The sequence below is a fragment of the Castor canadensis genome, chromosome 9 (assembly GCF_047511655.1).
Source record: "Castor canadensis chromosome 9, mCasCan1.hap1v2, whole genome shotgun sequence".
In the NCBI taxonomy this organism is placed as follows: domain Eukaryota; kingdom Metazoa; phylum Chordata; class Mammalia; order Rodentia; family Castoridae; genus Castor; species Castor canadensis.
This window is the reverse complement of record NC_133394.1, coordinates 56,377,841-56,405,424: the sequence shown is the minus strand read 5'-3', so window position 1 is coordinate 56,405,424 and position 27,584 is coordinate 56,377,841. Positions and strand designations below refer to the sequence as shown.

The 27,584-nt window shown below is 35.3% G+C and overlaps 1 protein-coding gene across 14 annotated transcripts in view; it reads left to right on the top strand.

The window, feature by feature from the left end:
* Positions 1 to 27,584, top strand: part of Bltp1 (bridge-like lipid transfer protein family member 1) — a 230,242-nt gene that overhangs the window by 27,237 nt on the left and 175,421 nt on the right. For all 14 annotated transcript variants that reach the window (XM_074041667.1, XM_074041672.1, XM_074041678.1 and 11 more), the window contains 8 exons: positions 4,227 to 4,308; positions 4,686 to 4,879; positions 6,901 to 6,980; positions 9,718 to 9,868; positions 21,470 to 21,626; positions 22,024 to 22,102; positions 25,474 to 25,565; positions 26,790 to 26,907. In XM_074041667.1, the coding sequence (XP_073897768.1) occupies positions 4,227 to 4,308; positions 4,686 to 4,879; positions 6,901 to 6,980; positions 9,718 to 9,868; positions 21,470 to 21,626; positions 22,024 to 22,102; positions 25,474 to 25,565; positions 26,790 to 26,907 (953 nt within the window). The remainder of the gene's footprint in view (positions 1 to 4,226; positions 4,309 to 4,685; positions 4,880 to 6,900; positions 6,981 to 9,717; positions 9,869 to 21,469; positions 21,627 to 22,023; positions 22,103 to 25,473; positions 25,566 to 26,789; positions 26,908 to 27,584) is intronic.

Genomic DNA, 27,584 nt, shown 5'->3' with positions numbered 1-27,584 from the left:
CTAAGGTTTCTGTTGAGAAATCTGCTGTGATTTTGATGGGTTTACCTTTGTACGCTATTTATTTTTTTTTTTCTGTCTTCCACCCTTCAATATTCTTTCTCTATTCCCTGTGCTTGTTGTTTTAATGATAACATGTTGTGGGTTAGTTCTATTTTGGTCGTCTGTTTGGTGTTCTGGAGGTGTCCTGTACCTGAATGGGCATAGTTTTCTCTAGATTTGGGAAATTTCTGTTATTATTTTGTTGAACATATTACAAATTCCTTTTGCTTGCACCTCTTCTTCTTCAATACCCATGATTCTCAGGTTTGGGCTTTTGATGGAGTCTGTGTGTTCTTGTATAGTCCTTTCATAGGTCTTGTGTTGTCTGATTAATAACTCCTTAGTTTTTCCTTGAATTTCCATTTTATCTTCAAGTTCTGAGATTCTGTCTTCTGCTTGTTCTAGTCTGCTGGAGTGGCCTTCCATTGTGTTTTGTGTTTCTGAGGTTTTCCATGTCATGGGTCACTTCCTCTTTTATATTGCCTATTTTTGTCTTTAATTCATTTATTTCCCTATTTATAGTGATCTGTGTTTCACTTGGTGTTTTTTTAGGGCTCCTGTGATTTCATTTATTTGTTCCTGTGTCTTCTCATATTTTTTATTTTTGGTGTCTGGAAATTTCTGGAGTGCCTTTTGTACATTTTGCTTAACCATGTTTAGTTTCATCTACATGAAATTCTCAGTGATTACTTGTAGGATATATTCTTTAAGGGTGTTCTTGTGGACATTGCTATGTTCCTTGGTGTCATTTATCTTTGTTTTGTTGGAGTCTGGAACTTGGTATCCCTTTTCTTCATTTCCCTCTTAGTACTATATGAAATCATTTTTTGGGTAGGAATGGTTTCCATCCCTTTTTCATCTTCCCATTGTTCCTGTTGGTATTGTGTAACTGTTCTTGATTGGCTAGTTGGTGGTTTCAGTCACCTGTTTTCTTTCTCTTGGTTAAATTTTTTTTTTTTTGTGGCTGTATTGGATTTTTAGCTAATTGTGTGTATGGTGTTTCTGTTCCTGATTTGGGTGTAATTTAGTATTAACTAATTCACAGTGATAAAACAAACAAAAAATCAACATAAACAAAAAAACAGACACACCAAAAAACCCAAAGAAATCAACAGGAATAGATGAGTAAACAGTCAAGAAACATACAAAGAAACAAAACGTCCAGGTTCAGGATCAATAGAATTTATTTGTTACTTTAAGTTATGTTGTTACTCCTCCAGTATGCAGTCCTGGTGTTGGTATTTAAGTAGAAGCCCTGTCTTAGTCTTGCCGCTTGGTTGGCCTGTGGATAGTTTTTTTTTTTTCCTTTTGTCTTTCAGCAAGCTTCTGCTTGGTCAGCTTCTCTAGCAGTGAGCTGTGGCAGTTCTACAGTCTACTATTTGTCCTGCTTTGGAGTTGGCTTATCTCTGTGCTTGTTTACTAGGGGCTTGTGTCTTTGCTTTGCCCTCTTTCCCTAGGTCAGTGATCCAGCTGGCTGCTGCTGTCAGTGTGTTCTGATGGTTTGCTATTTGCTCCTCAAAGCTTCAGAGTCATCTGACTGGGTGCCCAAGACTTGGCCCTGTAGTCTGCTGCCTTCACTCTTTTCCTGCTTCAGGCAGTGGCCTATCATCCGCCTGCTGTCGGCCCTCCTGCCCTTTGTTTACTGATGATTTGCGCCCAGTTTGGCTTCTTGTCCCTACCCCTTCTCTGGTGCGCTTTCAGCAACCCCCACACCCTCTGTTGTGTGCTAGTTTTCAGTTCCATTGTTTATTCAGTTTTCCTTTTTTTTTTTGCGGGGTGGAGGGTTGTGGGGGGGGGGGTTCAGTCTGTCCAGGGGGGTTGTGCTGGTTTATCCCAAGGGTGGCTGAGGGGTACTGCCACCCTTGGCTCTCACCTGTTTGGTCTGCCATGGGTCTCCCAAGTACGTTTGGAGCCGACGCCCAGTGGCGCTGCTGGCAGCGGCAGCGTTAGGGCTGCGGCCTGCCTGTTCTCTTAGTGTATGGTGGCCTGGAGAAGCCCTCCACAGGCTAGGGGATCAGAGTGCCAAAGTTTCAACCCTCCCTGGTGTTTCACCTTTGTCATGCCTGGCTCCAGCATCTTAGCAAGGTCCCTGATTCACGGAGCTCACGCTGTTTGCGTCCATTTTCCCTTCGCCATTTTGGATCCCACTACATGTCTATTTTAATACTAGTACCATACTGTTTTAATTTCTATAACTTTGTAGTATATTTTGAGAAAGGTATTGTGATCCTCTAGTCTTGCTCTTATTGCCCAAGAACTGATTTGGCGATTGAGGGTCTTTTGTGTTTCCATATAAATTTGGGGATTTTTTTTTTCTGTGTTGGTGCAAAATGCCATTGGAATTTTGATAGACATTGAAGTGGATCTGTAGATTGCTTTGAGTAGCATGGACATTTTAATGATACCCTTCCAATCCATGAGCATGTGATATGTTTCCATATATTTATAACTTCATCTTTGTTTTTCACCAATATTTTACTGTTTTCAGTGTGTAGATCTTTCACCTCACACTTGTTAGAATGGCTTCTATGAAAGAGACAAAAGAAAATAACTTGGAGAGGATGTGGAGTAAAGGAAACTCTTCTACACTATGGGAATCTAAACTAGTATAGCTATTATGAAAAACAGTTTGGGTGTTCCTTAAAAAATTAAAAATAAAAGGCCTAAGGTGTGTCTCAAGTGGTGGAGTTCTCAGTGGGGCCAGCTTGACGCCCTGAGTTCAAACTCCAGTATTCCCTCTCCCCCCCCAAGAAAAAAGGAAAAAGAAATAGAACTCCCATACCATGTGATCCAACAGTTTTATCTTTGTGTATATATACAAGGGAAATGAAGTCAGTACATTAAAGAGACATCTGCACTCTCATCTTCATTGCAAAATTACTCACAGTAGCTATGATATGGAATCAACCTACATGTCCATTAATAGATGAGCCAATGAATAAATGAAGAAAATGTGGTATATGTACATTATGAGATACTATTCATTCCTTACCCTTTTTTTTTTTTTAAATGTGTGTGTGTACTGGGGTTTGAACCCAGTGCCTCATGGTTGCTAGGTGGGCACTCTCCCTCTTGAGCTACTCCATTCCTAATCAGCCTTTAAAAAGAAAGAAGTCTTGTCATTTGTAACAAAATGGATGAAATTAAATAAGCCAGGCCCAGATAGAAAAATATTACATGATCTCACTTATATGTTGAGTTTAAAATGTTAAATTCCGAGAAGCAGAGAGTGGAATATTGGTTACCAAGGGTCAGAGGTAAGAGGGGTTAGGGAGATGTTCAAAGGATGCAAAATTTCTGATAGGAGCAATGAATTGAAGAGATCAGTTGTACAACATGATTACATTTAATAATAATGTATTGAAAATTGGTAAGAGTTGATTTTAAATATCCTCATCAATAGAAAGTAAGTATGTGAGGTAATATGTATGTTAGCTTGATTTAATCATTCCATACATACAAAAAGAATGAATCCAAATTTCTAACTAAATCAGTGGTCAAACTGATTAGAGAACCTTGGCAGTAGTGATTAGGAGGAGCTGGTGAGGTATACTTTAGTGGAGATGCCTTTAAAATGTGATTTAGAAATCATCTTATTATTAAAGTGATATGTCTCAAGTTTTCATCTGAAATCTTTAGTGAATTGCTGTGGAATTTTTGTTTCTTAAAGGTTGTGTACTTTGTGTATGACTAGTTTTCTTATTGATTACATTGATATATTTTATATGATATATAATATTTTTATATTTTTGCGGGAAGTTATTTTGGCACGAAGCATTGGGGGAAGAAAGAAGATGATCTCCTTGGTTGTTTTCAGAAGTGCTTAAAATAATGGAACGTGTCAAAGTGGCTTACTTATACTTTGATCACATTAAATTGCTTATTCAATAATAACTTCGGTTTTTGTGTAAAATGTATGGTATTGTAATGGGCATCATGGTCCATGTAATGATAGCATATTATATTTTATAATTTTGTCATTGAGGCATGATACTCTAAAAACATACTTTTTTGTGTTAACTTTAGTTTGTAAGTCTAAAATCTGATATGAAAAAGTTCATTCTAAGAGAGACTTTTAGAGATATTTGTATTTCCTTATGTGATCATTATTTTGTTAATTGCAGTAGTCATTATTCTCAGGTATTTGAGTTTTTCTTATTCCTGTTAGTTTTTCTTTTTCTTGACAGAGTTAAAGTAAAAACACAATCTCAAGACCCCACATCTTCATGGAGATCACTTATCCCAGTCATAAAGGTCAATGTGAGCACAGTAAGTTTTATTACAGTTTTGTTTGGTAGGTTAAAATGTAAAACTTTTTGTTTTTACCAGTATAATTTTAATGTTAGAAAAGTAAGCATTTTTATGGTGTTTTAGTTCCTATTTCTGCGAAGCATGAAAGAATTATTTGAACACCAGCACTATTTTAGGACAAGTTTATTAAAACTTGTTTATTAAACACTACTTTAAATTTATCTTCGAATTTCTTTAAATACTGATTTTTTAGACCTGTGGAATAATTTAAATAGCATAAGTACAAAATTAGAATCATTTAGTTTTTGCTTAAAAATGTTTACTATTAGGTCCACCGGAAAAAAAAAAAATGGCCAGAATAGCATGGTATAATATCTCTTTCACTTCTTTTTTAGGGACGTTTGGCCTTTGGGAATCATTACCAACCTCAAACTCTGTGCATTAATTTTGATGATGCTTTTTTAACTTATACTACAAAACCACCTTCAAGTCATCTTGACCAGTTTATGCATATTGTGAAAGGAAAGCTCGAAAATGTTCGAGTTATGCTTGTTCCTAGTCCAAGATATGTTGGTCTTCAAAATGATGAGTAAGAAAATGTTATAATAATGATTCTTTTAGCCGATACAAATACCAACTAGAACCTTTAACATCCTCTTAATTTCTTTCTTAAAGTTGTGAGATAATTAGGTATATTTCTCAGTTTGTTAAATAAGTATGGTGTCCAGTGATAAGCTGTACGTTTAAATATGTTTCTGTATGATTATGACTACATTTTTTTAAATCATTTTCTTTCACTATATTTTAGAAAGTTATTTGGGGCTGTTGAGCCCTGATGTTTTCATGTTAGGAAATATCTGTTTTAGACAAATTTTTCTATATAGAAGGCACAGATAAGTAACAAATTGAGGAGATTCATTGCAGTGGAGTATCATTTTGAGTTAATGCAAGTTGAAAATTAATTCAAAATTACTCTTTGGCAAAGTGGTGAAGTTAGGTGGTCCAGTTTTGAGAGCCACTTGATGTTTCTCTCAAATCTAAATTGTTAGTTTCTCGCTTAGTTTTCCAGTTAGTGTAACTACTTGTATTCAGGAGAAATTATATGAATGTTGTACACTAGACTCACTTCGGCCTGGTGAAATGCTTACAAGTGACCAGAAACTGAGGGAGCAGCATGTTTATAAATGAGTGGAATAATGTGCTCTCCTGATTAATTTTTCTCAGGCTCTTTTCTGAAAAGGAATTCTTTGGTAGAATTTGTCATTTAAATGTTTGTGTGGAGAGTTTCCACCATAATGTCTCAGCTTTTATCTTTGATGGGTGTACAGTATAAAATCTTACAAGTTTATGAGACATCTGATTAGTCCTTTTTAATTCTAACTCTTGGCTGAGTTGGCTGAGTTGCTTGCTATTGGGCTTTTCCAGGACTGGCCTGCATGATAGAGAGGGTTTTCTCTTTGTAAGTTCCAGGTGACTGTGAGTCCCCCTAGAAATTGCTCTTTGATTTCATGGACTTGTTTATGCATTTTCTGGAATGTGGGCTACATACACAATTCCATATTTATGGGTAAGGGTATGTTGAATAAAATTTTAAAAAATTTGCTAGAGAGTAAGACAAAGTGTCTGCTATTAATAATTTTTGCAAAGATACTTAAAATTATATTTTTCATCCTTCAAAAGTATAGAGAGTTACTTAACTGTGAATTAATTAATGTTTAGAAGAAAATAGGTGGTTGTGTATGTCATATCTTATAATTGAGAAGTTAATTTTGATGTGAAAGATATTTTAGTATACAGCAGGGAAAAGTTTTTAAATCAAAGTAAAGAATAATAGTTGTGGGAAACTTGTGGTAGAGAATCATTCATACCAGAGTTTAAGATGTTTGCTTTAAATTTATTTTAAGTTGATTAGCTAAATATTCTTAGAAATAGGTAATATTCTGAATGTGGTGGTGCATGCCTGTATTCCTAGCACTTGGGAGGCTGAGGCAGGAGGATAGTGGGTTTGAAGCCTGCCTGGGCTATACAGAGAGTTTGAGGCCAGTCTGAGCCATATATTGAAACACCACCTGAAAAACAAAACAAAAAATGGCAACCTTCCCACAAAACAAAAATAAAAACAAGAAATTGATACCACTAAGTTGTTACATATAAAAATGACAACTTTTTTCTTACACAATGTTTTTGAGTGATTATACTGATAAATGTTATTTAGGCTTTGTGTTATCAGTATAAAAATAGTTTAATATTATCATAAATGCAGAATATGATTATTCTGTTTCAACAATCATTGTTACATTTTATTTATATTGATTTCTCTTATTCAGAATAAAATGAGAAGTATAAAACCCAAAAGTTTTTTCCTCTTCAACCAATGTATTGATAAATTTTCAGTACCCTTTTAGTGTGCATAGCTAGTATAGAATACAATTACAGAAAAGTTTGTTAAGATAATTGTGTATGTGAAAATGTTTTTCCCTTTTTAAACCTGTGATGTGTTTTGTAGTCTTTTTACTTTCTCTTTTCATCTTTTACCATCATTAATTAGGGTACTGAACATTTTATATTCTGGAGGTATATTCAGGTTGCCCTCACCCCTCTTTCTTTCAGACCACCAAGACTCATGGGAGAAGGTTTTGTGGTGATGCAGTCAAATGATGTTGACATCTACTACTACATGGATGAGCCAGGTATTACTATTATTATTTTTTTTTGATGACCACTGCTGTTCTATTTCTTTTATGAAATATGTAAGAATACTTCAGATCTTCTTACTTAGTATTAAGTAAGCATTTGTAAGTGGTAAATGTGGTTATAAGAATGTCTTCCCTAAAAAATGTGTCATTTTTCAAAAGTGAGGTATCACTTTACTATTTTAGACTAACAGAGAGCAACATCTTTCCTTCAAAGTTTATATTCATAGATATACCTCAGAAATTTAGAATGCAAGGCAGGCATGGTGGTGCATACCTGTAATTCTAGTATTTGGGAGACTGAGTACTTGGGAGGATTGCAAGTTCAAGGCCAGCCAGGACTGCCTCACAAGTTCTAGGCTAGCCTGGACCATATAGTGAGATCCTGTATCAAACCTCTCATTCCCTCCAAAATTGAGAATGCAAATAACTATGAGTGAAAACCTTTAGGGAATGTGGCAGTTAGTATAGTTTATCTTGGCTTAGGATAGAAAAATTTGCAGTGTGTTATATTCGTGGTTTAAAGATTGAAATCTAGCTGATTATAGTGCTTGATGGCCAGGGATGGTGAGCATTTTTTCATGTGTTTTTATCCATTTGGACTTTTTCCTTTGAAAAAGTTCAGTTCAGTTGCCCATTTCTTCATTGGGTAATTGAGTTTTTGGGAGTTTAGTTTTTTGAGCTCTTTATATATTCTGGTTATCATTCCTTTGATATATAGCTTGTGATGATTTTCTCCCACATTCTTTTGTTGCGCAGAAGCTTTTTAGTTTCATGTAGTCCCATTTGTCGATCTTTTCTCTTAGTTGCTGAGCCTCTTGAGTTCTACTGTGGAAGTCCTTGCTTATATTAAGCCTGTTGCTTCCAGTGTATTACCTGCTTTTTTGTATACTAGCTTCAAAGTTTCAGGTTTTATATTAAGGTCCTTAATCCACTTTGAGATAATACTTGTCGAGGGTGGCAGACATGGATCTAGTTTCAGTTTTCTGCAGGCAGATACCCAGTTTTCCCAGCAACAATTGTTGCAGAGGCTGTCTTTTCTCCATCATATATTTTTGGCCCCTATGTCAAAAATTAGGTGGATGTAGCCGTGTGGATTCATATTTAGGTCACCTCTTCTGTTCTACTGGTGTTCATGTTTGTTTTTGTGCCTGTACTATTGCTGTTTTTTTGCTTTGGCTCTGTAGTATAATTTGAAGCTGGGTATTGTGATTCCTCTGGTTTTGTTCTTTTTGCCTAGTATTGCCTTGGCTATTTGTGGTCTTTCATGTTTCTAAATGAACTTTAGGGATGATTTTTTAATCTTTGTGATGAATGTCATTGGGATTTTGATAGGAATTATGTTGGACATGTGGATTACTTTTGGTAGTGTAGCCATTTTTACTGTGTTGATTCTGCCAATCCATGAGCATGGGAGAGCTATCCATCTTATGTGGTCTTCTTTGAGTTCTTTCTTCAGTGGTTTGTAATTTTTCCTGTAGAGGTCATTCACATCCTTTGTTAAGTTTATTCCTAGATATTTGATTTTTTTTGAGGCTATCATAAATGGAATTGTTTTCCTATATTGTTTCTCAATCTGTTCATTGTTGATATTTAGAAAAGCTACTGATTTTTGAGTTGATTTTGTATTCTCCTACTTTGCTGAAGCTGTTTATGGTGTCTAGGAGAATTTTGATGGAGTTTTTCCAGTCTTTTAGGTATAAGATCATGTCATCTGCAAATAGGGATAGTTTGAGTACTTCTTTACCTATTTGTATTCATTTTATTTGTTCTTCCTACCTTATTGCTCTGGCTAGGAATTCCAAGATTACATTGAATAGAAATGGGAAGAGTGAGCACCCTTGTCTCATTCCTGACTTTAGGGGAAATGGTTTCAGTTTTTCCCCATTAAGTATGATGTTGGCTACAGGTTTGTCATATATAGCCTGAAATAGCTTTTCTGATGAAAGTATCAGTGATATTAACAAATAGGATTTTTAAAAAGTTTAGTATTGAATTTCCCAACCTTTGTGAAAATGTGCATAATGAACTCCTGTTTTCTACATGATGTTAAAAGTCATGTATGGATAAAAGATTTATTTACAATGCAAGAGAGAACAGTAGATGTTACCGTAAAGAGTATGATACGGTTTCAGATTTCACATTGTAAGTTATCTTTAAGAGAGTACCACTGTTGAATTTTGCTGTAGTATGAAAGAATATCCAAGATTATATGAAAAAAGCTAATAAACTACTCTTCCCTTCTTTATCTACATGTGAGGCTAAACTTTCTTCATCCTTCAAAAATAGATACAGTACAGAGCAGCTAGGAAAATCTACCTATTTTCTGTTAAGCTAGACATTAAAGAGATTTGTCACAATAAAGAACACCATCAAAACTTTCTATTGAATTATATTGTTTTAGGAAGTATAGTTTTTCTTCATTAAAAATGAAGAACATTTAACTTTTAAAATTATTTTTAATTTTCATATTTTATATCGAATTCCATTAAATATTTCTTATGTCAATATATAATGAGTTTATTTTAAAATAAACTATTTTTTAAGTTGCCTAGTTTTAATTTTGAGAATAGTAAAATTTAATAGGCACAATACAATATAATTCTTTGGGCCTCTTAATTTTTACAAATGTAAAGGTTTCTTGAGACCAAAAATTTTACAACTGCTGATATAAGGAAACTTTTTAGTGGTCGTTATAAGCAACTGCTTTTGTTTTGTATGCTCTGGAATGTAGGACTTGTTCCAGAAGAAACAGAAGAAAATATTGAAGGAGAAATAAGCAGTGAAGATTGTAAATTGCAAGACTTACCTCCATGTTGGGGACTGGATATCGTTTGTGGTAAAGGAACAGATTTTAATTATGGACCATGGGCTGACAGGCAAAGGTACTTGAGTGTATTTCTTATAAAGTCAAGCGTTTTTAAATAAAAAACTAGCTTAGTAGCTTTGTAAAATATTTTATTGTGGCATAGCACATTGTCACTCAATATTTTGGTCCAAGTAATTACTTATTTTTGGACAAACCATAATATGGCGAGTGAGCAATATATGTATTGGTTCATTTATTTTTTTCTTTTGTATTTAATTAACTTATTTAATTTATCTATTGACCCTCTCTTGCAATGGCTATTGGGGATATGGAAAGTCAGAAATGAAAGACACACATAGTTAAGTTTTAGTGTGGGAGGGAAAAGGTTTTATTAAGTGCTATAATAGAGGTAAGTAAAGGGTCTTGGTGACAAATTTAGAAAGACACTGTATGAGTTTCCTAGGGTTGCCATATCAAAGCACCATGAAGGATGTAGCTTAAATGACAGAGGTTTTTTTTCTCAGAGTTCTGGAGGCCAGAAGTCTGACTCAAAGATATTGATAAGGTTATTTCCTTTGGAGGACCATGAGGGAAAGATGTGCCTCAGGCCTCTGTGCTTGGCTTCTAGATGGTTTTTGTTTCCTATGTCTTCACAAAGTCTTCACCTGAACATCTGTTCAGATTTTCTCTCCTCTTGCTATAAGGATACCAGTCATGTAGGTTAGGATGGAAATTGATTGACCTAATTTTAAAGTTATTAACCGTTCTAAGAATCTTGTCTTCAAATGTAGTAACATTCTGAGATACTGAAGTTTAAGATTTAAACATACAGATATTTAGGGGAGCAATTCAACTTATAACAGGTATGTAACTAAGAGAGTGAGGAGAGAAGAATTAAGAAAGGCATTGGAGAGATAACATGTGAGTTTATTTTCAAAGGTAAGCAAAAGTTTGGTAGGAAAAGAAGAGGGTTACCTAGTTCCAGTGGCTTATACCGGTAATCCTAGATGCTGAGGAGACCGACATGGGGAGGATCCTGTACTCTGAATGCAAAGGAAGGATGTTTGAGAGTTTGAGGTCAGCATGGGCTATATACCAACTTCAAGGCCAGCTTGAGCTACATAGCGAGACCCTGTGTCCAGAAAACACTCCGCAAGAATTGAGAGTGTAGCTCAGTACTTGCATGACATGTAGAAGGCCCTGTATTTGTTTCTCAGCCTGACCCCCCACAAAATCCAAAAAAGTGTTGATTTTATACTGGAAAAATGAGCGAAGAATGCCTGGAAGTGTTTGTTTGGTTTTTTGATAGGGGTCTTTCTAATGATACAAAGTCTGGTATGGAGCTCAAGTGTGAACTACCATGCCTGCTTTGCTTTTTGAGGTAGGGCCTCACTAAATTTGTTTTTTTTTTTAGCCTGGGCTGCCCCCAAACTGTAGTCTTTTTATCTCTGCCTTCCAAATGACTGGGATTATAGGTATAAACCACCACATCTAGTGAGCTAGCTTTCTCGAATAGAGAAATATAAGTCATTTGCTGAATCAGCAAAGAGATGATTGAGTGCTAAAACTGACTCTTGATGTATTGGCTCTTGTTTTTTTTTTTTTTTTTTTTGGCTTATTTATTCATATGTGCATACATTGTTTGGGCCATGCCTCCCCCCACTCCACCTCCCTCACTTCCAGGCAGAACCTATTCTGTCCTCTTCTCCAGTCTTGAACAGAAGACTTGAGCAATAATAAAGACATAGTGTTTTTGCTAGTTTGAGATAAGGATAGCTATGCAGAGAAATTCCTAGCATTGCTTCCATGCACAAGTGTATTACAACCCGAATTGATTCATGTCTACCTGACCTCTTTACTACTTCCCAGTCACCTTCCCATAGTGACCTCTGTCAGTTTAGGATTACAATATTAGCTCTTCTACAGTGGGCACATCAAACACTTTCAAGTTTTGGGTTTCCTACCTTTCCCTGTTCCTCCTGTACGTATTCTCCCCTTAGTGTGTGACCCATGTCCAATAGTATTACTGCATTTGTTTTAGGTCTAATGTCCACATATGAGGGAGAACATACAATTTTTTGCCTTCTGAGCCTGGCTAAGTTCACTTAAGATGATGTTCTCCAGATCCATCCATTTACTTGTGAATGACAAGATTTCATTGTTCTTCATGGGCTGAGTACAGTTCCATTCTGTATAAATACCACATTTTCTTAATCCATTCGTCAGTAGTAGGGCATCTTGGCTGTTTCCATAACTTGGCTATTGTGAGTAGCACTGCATAAACACGAGTGTGCAGGGCTTATAAATAACCTGAGTTGCATTCCTTTGGTTATAATCCTAGGAGTGGGATTGCTGGAGTATATGGCAGATCTATGTTTAGTTTTTTAAGAAGCCTCCATATTGTTTTCCAAAGTAGTTGTACTAGCTTGCATTCCCACCAGCAGTATAGGAGGGTTCCTTTTTCCCCATATCCTCGCCAACATTTGTTGTTGGTGATGTTTTTGATGACAGCTATTCTAACGGGTGAGGTGGAATCTTAGTGTGGTTTTGATTTGCATTTTCTTTATGGCCAGAGATGGTGAGCATTTTTTCATGTTTTTTTTGGCCATTTGGATTTCTTCCTTAGAAAAATTTCGGTTTAGTTCAGTTGCCAGTTTCTTTATTGGTTCATTGATTTTTGGGGAGTTTAGTTTTTTGAGCTCCCTGTGTATTCTGGTTATCAGTCCTTCGTTTGATGTACAGCTACCAAATATTTTCTCCACTCTGTGGGTGGTCTCTTCAGTTTAGAGACAATTTCTTTTGTTGTGCAGAAGCTTTTTAATTTCCTGTAGTCCTAGTTTTCCATCCTTTCTCTTAGTTGCTGGGCTCCTGGGGTTTTATTGAGGAAGTCCTTGCCTATATGTATTGCATCCAGAGTATTCCCTGTTCTTTTTGTACTAACTTCAGAGTGTCCAGTCTGATATTATGGTCCTTGATTCATTTTGAGTTGATACTAATCCAGGGTGATAGATATGGGTCTAGTTTCAGTTTTCTGTAAGCAGATAACCACTTTTCCCAGCAACAATTGTTGAAGAGGCTGTCTACTTTCCATCATGTATTTCTTGTGCCTTTGTCAAAAATAAGGTGGGCATAGCTGTGTGGATTCATATCCATGTCCTCTATTCTGTTGTACTGGACTTCATATCTGTTTTTGTGCCAGTCCCATGCTGTTTTTATTGCTATTGCTTTGTAATGTAGTTTGAAGTCAGCTATGTGATACTTCCAGCATTGTTCTTTTTTCTGAGTGTTGCCTTGGCTATTCATGTTCTCTTGTGTTTCCAAATGAACTTTAGGGTAGATTTTTCAAACTCTGTGAAAGTCATTGGGATTTTGATGGGAATTGCATTAAACATGTAGATTGCTATTGGTAGTACAGCCATTTTTACTATGTTGATTCTACCAATCCGTGAGCACTGGAGATCTTTCCACCTTTTGTAGTCTTCCTCAATCTCTTTCTTCAGAGTTTTGTAGTTCTCCTTGTAGAGTTCATTTACATCTTTTGTTAAATTTCTTCTAGGTATTTTTGTTTTGTTTTGTTTTTGTTTTTTTGAGGCTATTGTAAATGGAATTGTTTTCATATGTTCCTTCTCAATTTGTTCAATTTGTTGGTATATAGACAAGCTAATGATTGTCATAAGTTGATTTTGTATCAGGCCACCTTGGGTAGAGTTTTTTGGATCCTTGAGGTGTAGGACCATGTCGTCTGCAAATAGGGATATTTTCACAGTTTCTTTACCATATTTTCACAGTTTCTTTACCAATTTGTATTCCTTTTATTTCTTCTTCTTGCCTTATGCTCTGGCTAGGAATTCCAGGACTATGTTGAACAGGAGGGGAGTGTGGGTACCCTTGTTTTGTTCCTGATTTTAGGGAAAATGGTTTCAGTTTTTCTCCATTAAGTAAGGTGTTGTCATATTTGGCCTTTATAATGTTGAGGTACATTCCTCTATTCTTTGTTTTCTTAGAGCGCTTATCATGAAGTGGTGTTGAATCTTATGAAAGGCTTTTTCCTCATCTATTGAGATGGTCACGTGGTTTTTGTCTTTGCTTCTGTTAGTGTGCTGTATTACATTTACAGGTTTGTGTATATTGAACAACCCCTCTATCCCTTGGATGAAGCCAACTTGGTCATGGTGAATGAATGATCTTTCTAGTATGTCATTGGATTTGGTTTGCCATTATTTTATGGAAGATTTTTGCATTGATTTTCATCAAGGAGATTGGCGTATAGTTCTCCTTTTTGGATGTGTCTTTGTCTGATTTGGGATGAGTGTAAATCTGGCTTCATAGAATGAGTTAGGCAGTATTCCTTACCCTTGTATTTCATGGAAAATTTTAAGGAGAGTTGGTATTAGTTCTTCTTTAAAGGTCTGATAGAATTCAGCAGTGAATCCGTCAGGTCCTGGTCTTTTCTTTTTTGGGCGATTCTTTATTGCTGCTTCAATTTAATTTTGTGTTATAGATCTATTTAGGTTAATATCCTCTTGGTTCAGTTTTGGATGGTCATAAGTATCTAGGAATTTGTCTTTTTCTTCAAGATTTTCAAATTTATTGGAATGTAGGTTCTCAAAGTAATCTCTGATAATTCCCTGGATTTCTTTGGTGTTTGTTTTTAATCTCCCCTTTTGTGTTTCTGATTTTGCTGATTTGGTTTTTTCTCTCCTCATTTTAGTCACATTTTTCCAGGGGTCTGTCAGTCTTGTTTATATTTTTCAAAGAACCAGCTTTTTGTTTCATTGATTCTTTGTTGAAGAATCAATGAAATGTTTGGTTTTTGGTTTCTATTTCATTAATTTTAGCTTGTATTTTTATTATTTCTCTTCTTCTGCTTGTTTTGGGTTGTGCTTGTTCTTGTTTTTCTAGGAGTTTGAGATGTAGCATTAGGTTGTTTCTTTGAGATCTTTCTGTCCTTTTGATATATGTACTCATGGCTATAAACTTTCTTCTTAGGACTGCCTTTGCTGTGTCCCATAGGTTCTGGTAGGTCGTGTTTTCATTTTTATTAACTTCTGGGAATCTTTTATTTCCTCTTTTAGTTCATCGATGACCCACTGATCAATGATCAATGTGTTGTTCAGCTTCCAGTTGTTTGCATATTTTCTGTTGTCCTTTTGTTGTTGAGTTCTAGTTTTAATGCATTGTGATCACATAGAATGCAGGGAATTAGTTCTATTTTCTTGTATTTTCTGAGGTTTGCTTTGTGCCCTAAGATATGATCAATTTTGAGATAGTTCCATTGGCTGCTGAGAAAAATGTATATTGTACAGGAGTTGGATGAAATATTCTGTAGACATCAGCAGGTCCATTTGATGTATGGTGTGATTTAATTTTAGACTTTCTTTATTGATTGTTTGTGTGGATGACCTATCAGTTTGTGATTGGGGGGTATTAACATCTCCCACTACTACTGTGTTGGAGTCTATATGTGCTTTTAAGTCCTTCAGTGTATGTTTGATTAAATTGGGTACACTGGGATTGGTTGCATGTAGGTTGATAATTGTTATTTCCTTTTGGTGTAGTTCTCCTTTTATTAGTAGAAGTATCCTTCTTTATCTTGTTTGATTAATGTAAGTTGAAGTATACTTTGTCTGACATAAGTATTGATAGTCTTGCCTGTGTTTGGGGTCATTGACTTGGTAAATCTTCCAGTCTTTCACCCTCAGCCAGTTTTTGTTTCTATCAGTGGGATAGGTCTTCTTTTTTAATCCAGTTTGCCAAATCATGTCTTTTGATGGTAGAGTTGGGTCCGTTGACATTCAGTGTTAATATTGATAGGTATGTGGTGATTCCTGTCATTTAAGGGTCTGATTATGTGTAACTGAATCAGTGTTACTCTCTGATTCCTTGTCTCTTCTCCTGTAGTTTGATATTGCCTGTCCTATTGTGGTTTTGTGTGGTTTCATTTTCTCTGTGCAGAATTTCTTGGAGAATCTTTTGTAGTGGTGGCTTAGTGCTCATACATTGTTTTAGTTTCTGCTTATCATTGAAGACTCCATCTATTTTGCATGATCGTTTTTCTGGGTAGCGTATCCTAGGGTTGAAGTTATTTTTATTCAGTGCCTGTAAATCCTCACTCCATGCCTGTCTTGCTTTTAAGGTTTCCTTTGAGAAATCTGCTGTGATTTTGATAGGTTTATCTTTATATGTTATTTGTTTTTTCTCTCTTGCAGCCTTCAGTAATCTTTCTCTATTCTCTGTGCTGTTGTTTTAATTATAAAACAGCTGTTTTATATTATTAAATATAATATATAATATATAATATTTATATCATTAAATATGATATATTAATTATAAAACAACTGTTGAAGTCTGTTTGATGTCCTGGAGATTCCTGTACCTGAATGGGCCCAACTTTCTCTCAATTTGGGAAATTTTCTGTTACTATTTTATTGAATATATTATGGATCCCTTCTGCTTGGACCTCTTCTTTTTCAATGCCTGTGATTTTCAGGTTTGTTCTTTTGATGGAATCAGTGAGTTCTTTTATATTCCTTTCTCAGGTCTTGAGTTGTTTGACCAACAGTTCTTCAGGTTTTCCTTTAATTTCTATTTTATCTTTGATTTCTGAGATTCTGTCTTCCACTTTTTCTAGTCTGCTGGAGTGGCCTTGCACTGTGTTTATTTGTGTTTCTATTTGATTCTTTTTTTGAGGTTTTCCATATCATGGGTCACTTCTTTTTAATATTTTCTATTTTCATCCTTAATTCATTTATCTATTTATAGTGTTCTCTGTTTCTCTTTAGTGTTTATTTAGGGTTCCTGTTAGTTCATTTATTTGTTTCTGTTTCTTCCTGTATTCTTTATTTTTGGTGTCTGGAAGTTTCTTGAGTCCATCTTGTATATTTTGGTTAACCATGTCTAATATCATCTCTATGAAATTCTCAGTGAGTACTTGCAGGATTTTTTCTTTTTGGGTGTTTTTGTGTGCATTGCTGGACTCCTTGGAGTCATTTATCTTTGCTTTGTTGGAGTCAGGAATTGGGTATTCATTTTCTTCATTTCCCTTTGAATCCTGTATTAGATAATTTTTTTGTGGAGAGTGGTTTCCATCTGTTTTTTTTTTCTTCCCATCACTCCACTTGGTACTGGTTTCCATCTGTTTTTTTTCTTCCCATCACTCCACTTGGTACTGAGCAACTATATTCTTGATAGGGTAGTTGGTGGTTTTAGCCACCTGTTTTTTTCCTCTTTATTTAATTTTTGTTTTGTGAATGTCTTGGGTTTTTCGCTAGGTTGGTGTGCTATTTCTGTCCTTGGTCTGGGTGCAATTTAGTAATAACTAATTCACAAGTTTAATATCCAACCAGTAGTTTATATGTTATATAAGAGACCTCTTAGTGGTAATAATATATAATCAGTTGGAGTTGGGGTGATAGCATTTGTAAGGCTAGGTCTAGAAATTTGGGGAGTTGGATAGGGTGGCTTTAAATGGGGTTGCGGGAAGTGGGGTGGGTGAGTGGGGGAAGCAGTCTGGGGACTGCTGGTTTTTGTGTTCCTTGTGTGTGTGGGTGTTTTCCTGTTGTTGTAGTGGAGGATGTTTATGTCAGGGATTGCAGGGGTTTGGGGTTGTGCAAAGTTGGTACAATAAGTTTGCCAGTGGGTGATGAGTGTATAGGAGGGAGGGGTAGTCTGGTGACAGGTCGGGGGACAGTGTGGGTGAGAAGGGGCAGAATGAGTTGCTGGGGAGGAGAGCACTGGATTTTAGCACAGGAGAAGGAGGGACAGTAAAGGGGGTAAGAGTAGCAATGAGATGATTTTGATGGTAAAGTTGATAGTATAGAAAGAAAAAACGATAATAGAAATAGAAAAATTTCTATTTTTCTTTACCCACAATAACTAAAGAAACAAACAAAACCCCAAAAAATCAGTGGGAAAATGCAAACAAACAGACAAACAAACAAACAAACAAACAAAAACCATGAAAAACACCAGGTTCAGGAACAATAGAATTTCAGTCTTAGTTTAAGTTCTGGAGTTACTCCTCCAGCATCCAGTCCTTGTATTGTCATACAAGTAGAAGCTCTGGCATGGTCTCACCAGGTGATTGGATAGTAAGTAGTGTTTTGTTCTTTTGTCCACCAGTTTCATTGAAATTGTGAGGTGAAGTAGCTTTGGCAGATCATGCAGGGTGCTCAGAGCTATTGATTTCCTCAGCTGATAGCTGTGGTACCCTTCAGCTGCAGCTGCTTGGTTAGCTCCTCCCCCAGTGAGGTGGGGCAGTTCAAGTTTGAATTTTGCCCTCAGGTTCAGAAGATCAGCTCTGTAGTCCACTAGTTACTCTGCATTGGAGGTGGCTTTTGCTTTGCATGTTTACTGGGATTTCTATGCTGGGGGTTTATTTCTTTGCCCTGCCACTTTTGTCTGGGGCAGGTTCAGTGTTCCATCAGCCCTCTCTGCTATCCATGTGTTATGAGGGTTCACTGGCTTTGGGTGTTGTTCACTGGCTCAAGAAATGATCTTTGTGATCCGCTACCTTCCTACTTTTTCGGAAAGTTGCTTATCGCCTGCCTGTTCTCCATTTTCCTGCCTTTCTAGTGTTTGTTAACTGATAGTTAGTGCTGAGATCAGCTCCTTACCCCTTCCCCTTTCTCAGGTGAACTTTCATTGTTATTGCCCCCACTACTGTTGTGCTAGATTAAAGTTCATTGTTTGTTATTCAGTTTTTGTTTGGGAGCGGAGTTCAGTTTGCCCAGGGGCTGTGCTGGTTTATCCCAGGGGTGGCTGGGGGAATTCTGCAGGATGTGTGACACTCAGCTGTTTGTTCTGGGGTGGCTGGGGGAATTCTGCAGGATGTGTGGTGCTTACCTGTTTGTTCTGTTAAATGTCTCACAGGCAGGTTTGGAGCTGGTGGTGGCTGCAATGGCAGACCTGCCTTGCTGGCTGTGCAGCAGATCACTGATTTGTGGGTTAGTCTTAGAATTATTTCCTGCACCTAGTGTGATGGCGGTTATTATTTTGGCTAGAGGCAGTCAGTTACCCGGGTGTGGCTCCAACCTCTCAGGTAGGTTTTGGAGTCACAGAGGTTAGTTTTTCTGCTTCTGTACCCTAGTTGCCATCTTGGATCTCATATTGGCTCTTTTTATACTTCATAGTTTTAAAAAGTGCTGCCTACCTATTACTAGAATGATTATTTACTTTGTCTGTCTTTGTGGTGCTGGGGATTGAACTCAGGGCTAACACATGCTAGACAAGGACACTTAAGTATATTTTCTTAACATTAGGAATATATCCCTCAATAAGTAGTTAACATCTGTATGATAAATGAACAAATTTGTCTTTTGAAAGCTCTAGGATTATGCTAATTGATACTTTGTTAATGTTCTGGATTAGGTTGTTCATTAAACTTCAGTATAAATAGAGTTTAAAATTTCTGGTTAGAAAGCAAAAAATACTTTTTGATTATTGAAGTCTAATATCCTTTTATGGTTATTTTTTTCCTGTAGTAAGTCATGCTATAAATTTGCTATACATTGGTTGAAAATGAGAGATTTTATATTTCTTTAGGTAACAGCTAAATCCTCTTTCCACCATATTCAAAAAGCTTAAGAGAACCTAATTTTCTTTGACAGGCCTAACAGTTTTATCATTTGAGAGGAGAAAATAAAATAATGTTTTTATAGATAGAGGACCTATTTTTTCATTTTTAGTACTTGACTCAAGTATGATTTTCCTTTAACTATATCTAGTTTTAATACATTTAAAAATATTAGGGAATATTAACACAGAAACTCACAGTAATATTTTTATAATACATAGTTCATTCATAATTCATTTTGGGCACTGTCTTTGTGTTATATAGAGAAATGAGACTAAAGTTAATGTGAAACAGAAATTTGCTTTAACAACTGTAGTAGACTTTTCCACTGCTAAGAGAAAACAGCAACTTCTTTATCTTTCCTAATTTTACCTGTTTTTCAGTTGCATAGTTTACTCAGCATATTGAGTTATCTCTGATATAGCCTAGATTTTGAAGTCAGTTCTGCTTTACATGACATTTCTGAATATTTAAAATATTATTCAGCTGTAAAATATTTTGTTTTCATGACAGAGTTGAAAAATAAAATCTGCTACAATGAAACTTTAATCCTTAGGTGATAATTTTAATAATGTAAGCATCCCTGATACTAGCATCTTGTTGCTGTCACTTACAGTTCTTCATTTATATTTTCCCATTTGATCCTCATCAACCAACTAGATATATAGGACAGATGTAGTGAACTTCTTATATTTTTGAGACAGTGAAGATACAGAGAGGTTCACTGATTTTGGAAAGTAGTGAAGCTACCCTCGAGTTTACTGGCTCATTTCATTATACCCCAGTAGTTATCTCGTAGTCTGTAATCATCTAATTACTGTGTTGTGTTCTCTTTCCTTAATATTAATACTTTTTCTTTTCTTTCTTTTTTTTTTTTTTGTTGGACAGTATTGGGACCAGTATTTTGGAGATAGGGTCTTGCTTTTTGCCCAGTCTGGCCTGGGCTGCCATCCTATTTTAAGCTTCCCCATGTTGCTGGCATGACAGATGCTTGCCACCACGCCATTTAAAAAAATTTTTTTCCTGAGAGAGACGGATCTTACAAACTATTTTTTTGGCCCCGTTTGGCTGGGAACTGCAATCCTCCTGATCTCAGCTACCCTGTATAGCTTGGAATGACAGGTACACACAGCTCCGCCAGCTAGTGACTGAGATGGAATCTTGCAAAAATTTTGGCAATCCAATCTCAAACTGTGATCCTCCCAATTACAGCCTTCCATGTAGCTAGATTACAGGCATGAGCCACTGGTGCCTGGCTTAATATTGTTAGCTTTTTGTGTTTGTGTGTTATAGTCAGAACATTTGCAGAACTTTGTTTCTTTTTATACATTTTCATCTAAATCCTGGTGAGTCAGTCTGTAACTTTCTGTTTACAAATTTTGTTACATTGATCTTATTTTTCCCAGACATTTATTCAAGTATTATTTCCTGTCACTGTTGGCTTCTTCCTTAACCCTTCTATTAAAGCCATACACTGGTAGCTTCTCTGAATGTATAAGTAACATTAAAAATTTCTTAAGTTCTTGTATCTTTGTCAAATGATAAAGGGAGGCAAATACACTGGTATCTTACCAGCTAAACACCTACCTACTTTTTAGAAATATATTGCTCTTTAGTGTTTTCTGATACTATATTGATTAAAAATGCTTATAAAAATGATAAAATTCTTCTGTGGGCCATGAGCTGCTGTCTTTTCCATATATATTGTCAATAACCATTCCATGAGATAAGTTATGTTGTACCTATGTTATAGACAAGAAGCAGGCCAAGTTTCCTCTGAAAGCTTAAATAACTTGTCCAGTATGGAATGATGTTTCTAATTAATCTATCCTCTGTTAATTCCGTTTTTACCATTGAACAATTGATATACTTGTAGAATGTTTTTTAATTACTCACAGTACATTTAAATAGTCAAATTTGATTTTACCTATGTCTCACTTGTAGTAAGTGCTCAAAGCTCATTGATCTCTGGCAGAAAACATTGGAGAAAGCAGTCTAATTGTCAAATGAGATAGCAAAATCAGTTACAATACTGATTATGATCTCTCAATAGAGGTAATTTTGTTTGAGTAACATCATTATTGTTTCTTATTCTTTGTATAGAGACTGTTTATGGAAGTTTTTCTTCCCACCTGATTATCAAGTTCTGAAAGTTTCTGAAATTGCACAGGCTGGAAGACCAAGACAGATACTTGCTTTTGAACTACGCATGAATATTATTGCGGATGCTACAATTGACTTGCTATTTACTAAAAACAGGGTAATTATTGTAATAATATAGCAGAAAACAGTGTTTAAAATTTGAACAGTATTTTCCAGAGTATTTTTCTGTTCTATACTTAGATTCATTTCTATGATCTTCTTCCTACTGTCCCTCAATAATTTTATGTATCTTTCATAATGCTGCTATAAGACTAAATAATGAAAAGAAATTACTAATAATGATTAATAATAATACACTTTCATTTTGTATTCTGGTTCAGTTTTGTCTTTATATTTAGCTAAATTATTTTAGTATAATTTCGGTATAAATTTGAACTTTTGTTCTTAGGGATTTTTCATATCATTGATAATTACATTTCTTTGATAATCAAAAATAAAGATGATGGGAATATAATTATAATTTTTTATATGAATTAATTTTGTTCTTTTAATAGGAAACAAATGCTGTACATGTAAATGTAGGAGCTGGCTCATACTTAGAAATTAATATTCCCATGACGGTTGAAGAAAATGGTAAGCAGTGATTATAATTTCTGAAATGATTAATGTATAAATGATACAATATTTTGGTTCTATTAGATGATGAAAGGGTTTTCTTTTTCATTTTTTCTGTGTGTTTTACTTTTTAACTTAAATAGTTTTTAACTGATGCATAAAAGATGCAGTTGTACATATGGGGTGCCATGTGATGTTTCAGTATATGTATGTATTGTGTGATGTTGCAATTATGATAAATTTATCTACTGAAACATTTATAATTTCTTTGTGGTAAAAATACTCAGTATCCTTTCATGCACCTTCTTTAATTTTTTTTTTTTTTTTTGAGACAGGATCTCACTATGTTGCCCAGGCTGGTCTGAAACTTTTGAGATTCTCCTGCCTCAGCCTCCCGAATACTGGGACTATAGGCATGGAATGCCACACCTGGTTTTCATCTAGCTTTTTGAAATACATAGTATATTATTGTGTCTATAGTCATCCCACTGTTCAATAGCACACCAGAACTTCTTACTCTCATCTATCTTTAACTTACTAGTCACCAATCACCCTGTCCCATCCCTTCCTTCTTCCTTACTGTCCTCAGCCTTTGGTAACCACCATTCTGCTCTCAACTTCTGTGAGATCAACTTTTTTAGATTCCCTGTAGAGGTGAGATGATGTACTTATTTTTCTATGTTTGGTTTGTTTCATTTAACATAAAGACTATGTTACAAATTACATGATTTTACCCCTTCTAATGGCTAAGTAGAATTCCACTGTGTAAATGTACCATGATTTCTTTATCAGTTCAGCAGGTGGTACGCACTTATTTCCATTTCTGTTTTGAATCATGCAGTAGTGCTCATGAGAGTGCAGATGTCTCTTCAACATATTGATTTCATTATCTTTGGATTTATACCCAGTAATGGGGTTGTTGGATCATATGGTAGTTCTGTTCTTAATTTTTTGATGAACTTCCATAATGGTTATACCAATTTACATTATAACCAATAGCTTTGATGTACTTCTAGTTATTATTACATGATTAAATTATTTGTTCCCCAAGAGAGAAGGCAACAATTTTCTAGTCAACTTAGGTCTTATAATTCTATGCTTTCAATACATCCTATACATCTCTCCTTTTTTTTATTTTAACTTTATTTTGATAATGCTGGGATTTGAACTCAATGCTTTGCTCTTTCTAGTGTGGGACCTTTACCACTTGAGCCATGTCTCCAGTCCTATGCATCTCTGTGATAGAATTGAGCATAATTTGTTTAATGTGGATTTTTCCTGTTAGACTGTTGCAGATGCTATGTCTTTTATAAGGTCCTGTGTTTCCCTAGTGCTGAACTTAGTACCTGGCATTTGGGCTGTAATTGATTGAATAACTGATAGCTTTGTTTTAGGTTATAGTGTTGGTAGGCTTTGTCATGGAGTAAGCTGGGGTCCTTTGAATAGCATAACTTTGAGAAAGGAAAATATTTCATATTTAAAATATTAAATAATCCCTGCATAACTATAGTTTCATCTGTGCTGAGAAAGTCTAAGTTCACTTTACACCTGAAATTTGGGGAATAAATAACATGAATAAATACTTTTTGCTAAATTTATTAAATCATATTGGCTTCTTATTTTTTTGCTTACTCCCACCCTCATTATGTTTGTATTAAGAGTATTGAAACTAAAACTGTAGTTTAATGTATTTACCTTCTTGAGAGTAAGGAGAATGGCACTGTGCTCATATTGTTAAATCCCTAACTGGCAATACTACTGTTGATATGTATAATTAATTTTATATAATGCTTCAGTCTTCTTATATTGGTTCTTTACTTATTTTGGTGTTACTGGTGTTGAATAAAGCAGGTTTGCACAAAAGTGATAGCATTTGTGCCTGCCCATTTAGATAATCAATTGAAAAAGTGACTGAAAGTGACATAATGTATGTTTTCCTGTAGTACTTGGGCTTTTTAAATGAAAAACTAAGCATTATATTAGCTAGTTTCAAGAGAATAATTGTGCTAAATCTTGAAGGGGTTTCTTGAGATTCTCTAGGCCTCCCTGATTGACAGTAGGAAGTAACATGAAGTATCTTTTGGAAAAGCCTTAATAACAGTTGTATCATGGGAATACAAGCATTTGAAAATTGCACAAAATTGGCAGATTCAATTAAGGGAGTGCTTCTACCTTTTTAAAGCTGATAATGCATATAGGAAATAATGTTTGTATATCTTTTACAGTATGTAAATATTATACAAATATTGGTACTCTGATGTAAAAGGGGAACCAACAGGGGAATGAGGGGTTGAATATCTTGAGCATAAATTTTTGTGGTAAGTGCTGTATTCTGAAAGAATGAAGAGTTTAAGGAAGACCCAATTCGGGTTTGGGGTATAAAGTTCAGGTGGTTTTTAAGATGACTGCTTAGAGGGCAAAATGGACTTAGGTCTTAAGAAAGAAGCCTATACAACTACAAACAAACATGAAATAATTTTCAGATTCAAGTCAGAGAGAGAGAGAGAGAGAGAGAGAGATGGAGAGAGGGATGGAGAGAGGGAGGGGGAGGAGAAAGGGAAGAGAAGAGAGGCAGGAATATTCAAGCACATGGAACTGATTATATAATAATTACCATAGAATTAGTCTTTGTAGAAAGTGATTCCATCAAGAAAGGAAATGTGATACTCCAGTCTTTCCTGTTGTGTTGAGAATGGACTGTATTGTTAGGAAACTGACATTACATGAAGAATGGACGTTGTTTAGAAACTCATATAAGTAGTAGTTACAGATGATGCAGATATGTATTGTTGAGTCACAGCTAAAGAAAAACATGGATATTGTATTAAATAGTTGAAAACTGTTGTTTGGAGAATAGACATATATACTTAGCCGTCCATATCCATAGGCTCTGCATCCATGGAGTCAATAACTGTGAATAGAAAATATTTTTAAAAATTAGGTCTGTATTGAACATGTGCAGCTTTTTTTCTTATTGCTCCCTGAACAATTTACATAGTTCAACTATTTACGTAGTATTAGGTACTATAAGTAACCTAGAAATAATTTGAAATATGTAGGAGGATGTGCTTATATAATATGAAAATACTGTTGTCATTTTTATATAAGGAATTTAAGCATCTGCAGATTTTGATGGCCTAGGAGATCCTGGAACCAGTTCCCCAAGGATACTGAGAGATAACCATAGTCTTGGGTTCAAAAGCAAAATCAGGATAGATACTGTATGGTGAAAATCTTCCCTCAGATCTGTCAAAAGTGAGAGAGCTCCCTGTTTAAACAGTGACTGATTATCCTTTTTTCAGGGATTTCTGTTTTGGGTGGGAGTTGGTTCTAGTCCAGAATTTTTAATTGCATTATTTTTTCTTAATTTTTATGGTTTTATTTATTAGGTTACACCCCTGCAATTAAAGGACAACTATTACATGTTGATGCCACTACCAGCATGCAATATCGGACCCTTTTGGAAGCAGAAATGTTAGCAGTAAGTCTAGCATATATAATAATGTGCATACATGTATGCAATATGCATTTCTTTTAAATTTTCTAATATAAAATTTAGGTAAGCAAGAGTGGACTGTTTCCTTATTCAAAACCACCAGCTCCTTTTGACCCTATCTTTGGGAAGAGGAGTAGACTCCCAATGTTAGGAAGTGTCTTTGGCATATCTCTGTTGCTCTGCTTCTAGTATAGTGGATAGAAGGCAATGACAAATGTGAAAAGTTGTTGTAGTGTTTTTAAACCTCATCATGTGTTTGGACTAAATTTCTCCTAAATTCCAAATAAGTTAATTTTTTACCATATGTTTTCTGACCCTATTGAATTCAATCTCAGGGCTTAAATACTGTTATTCATTGTGCTTTTAACTTACTGAGTAAGGTAGAGGGGATATAATCTTATTGGTACCCTGAGTTGCTCCATATTAGGAACAATGTGAAAATGTGTGTGATTAAAGTTACAGTTTGGAAACTCATTAATGAGGCACATTTTAAAAAAATCAGAGATAATAACAGCAACAACAGAAGCTACTATAGAATGGTTGGTGTTCATAGAATTTATATAAGATGATACCATAAGGTTCTTAATTACTCATCACATATTATATCTTATACATGATGTAGATGTAAATTAAGAGGAACATTTTGCAATTACCAAGAGATATATCAAATACCATAAATATGCATTAAACTGAAATACTCATTGTTTGTTAAAATCAACATTCTATTCAGTGTTTGTTAGCATTTCTTAGATTTCTTGCACTATTGTGAATAAATGGGGCTGTATGATAATGCAGCTTTTTCCTTCACAGAAACTCCCAAGTTTTGTAGAAATGTCAGTGTCACTTTGTGTGACAGTGTACATTGCTCTCCACCCTTCTTCACTTCCTCTCAACAAATGAAACTTAAGGAGGATTTAGGAGTATCAGCTGTTACCCCACTAGTTGAGCTGGAGTACAGTGTCAGAACTATAGCCTGATTTGTTGTTTTCAAAGATTTTTAACCACATCATAGTTAAATATTTCAAGGAGCTCAATTTAATCAGAGATACTGACTTTCAACCACAGCAATATTAAAATCTCAAAGGTTCCTTCTGCTCAGCTCAGGAATACATTTTAATTAGTCACAGTGTGTGTGACTTCATTTCCAAAGGTGTTCACATAGTGTTACATTTTAAGCTCTTATATTTTTACTTAATGTATGTTTTGCAGTTCCACATCAATGCCAGCTACCCCCGAATATGGAACATGCCACAGACATGGCAGTGTGAATTAGAGGTTTATAAAGCCACCTATCACTTCATATTTGCACAGAAGAACTTCTTTACAGGTATTTTGTTTTAAATATAAATATAATGGGATTTATCAGGGTGAATTTGTTTATATTTAGTAAGTTTCAGTTAAATCCAGTATTGGCATTGGATGACATGATTCATGCTTTGTTACTTTTGCAATTTATTTTAGGCTGAGACTATCAAAGGGAAAATTTTAATGAAGAATTTTTGTGTTCTCTTCTTTGCCAAACAATTTCACCTGGTGCCTTTTATCAGTCTAGTTGTCACCAGTAAGATGACATTGATGAATCAGTTTCTCTTTTTTCCTAAATGAAGCTTCAGCATAGCTTCAATTTTTTTCATTTTAATTATTGTAATCCTCAGCAGTATGCCCAAATAACCAAATGAGGGTTTAGCTGAAAGGCTTCACGAAGAAACAGGAATGTCAGCAGGGTATTCAATGGTCGATCAATGAATTGGAGAGAATGCCGGGTAATTTATGTAACAAAATTAAGCATGAGGAATATGCAAGATCAAAAATGAAGAGGAATTGAGTCTAACTGAAGGAGAAGGTGTTAGGCACTTATAAATGTGTATGTTTTTTGCCACTCTTGCTATTTTCTGAGATGCAACATAATCAGGTTATTAATGTTTTCCAGATATATCTACATTTCTAGTTGTAAGCAATTTCTTTCAATAACCATTCTAGAAAGATTCTACTTAAGCCCCTAAT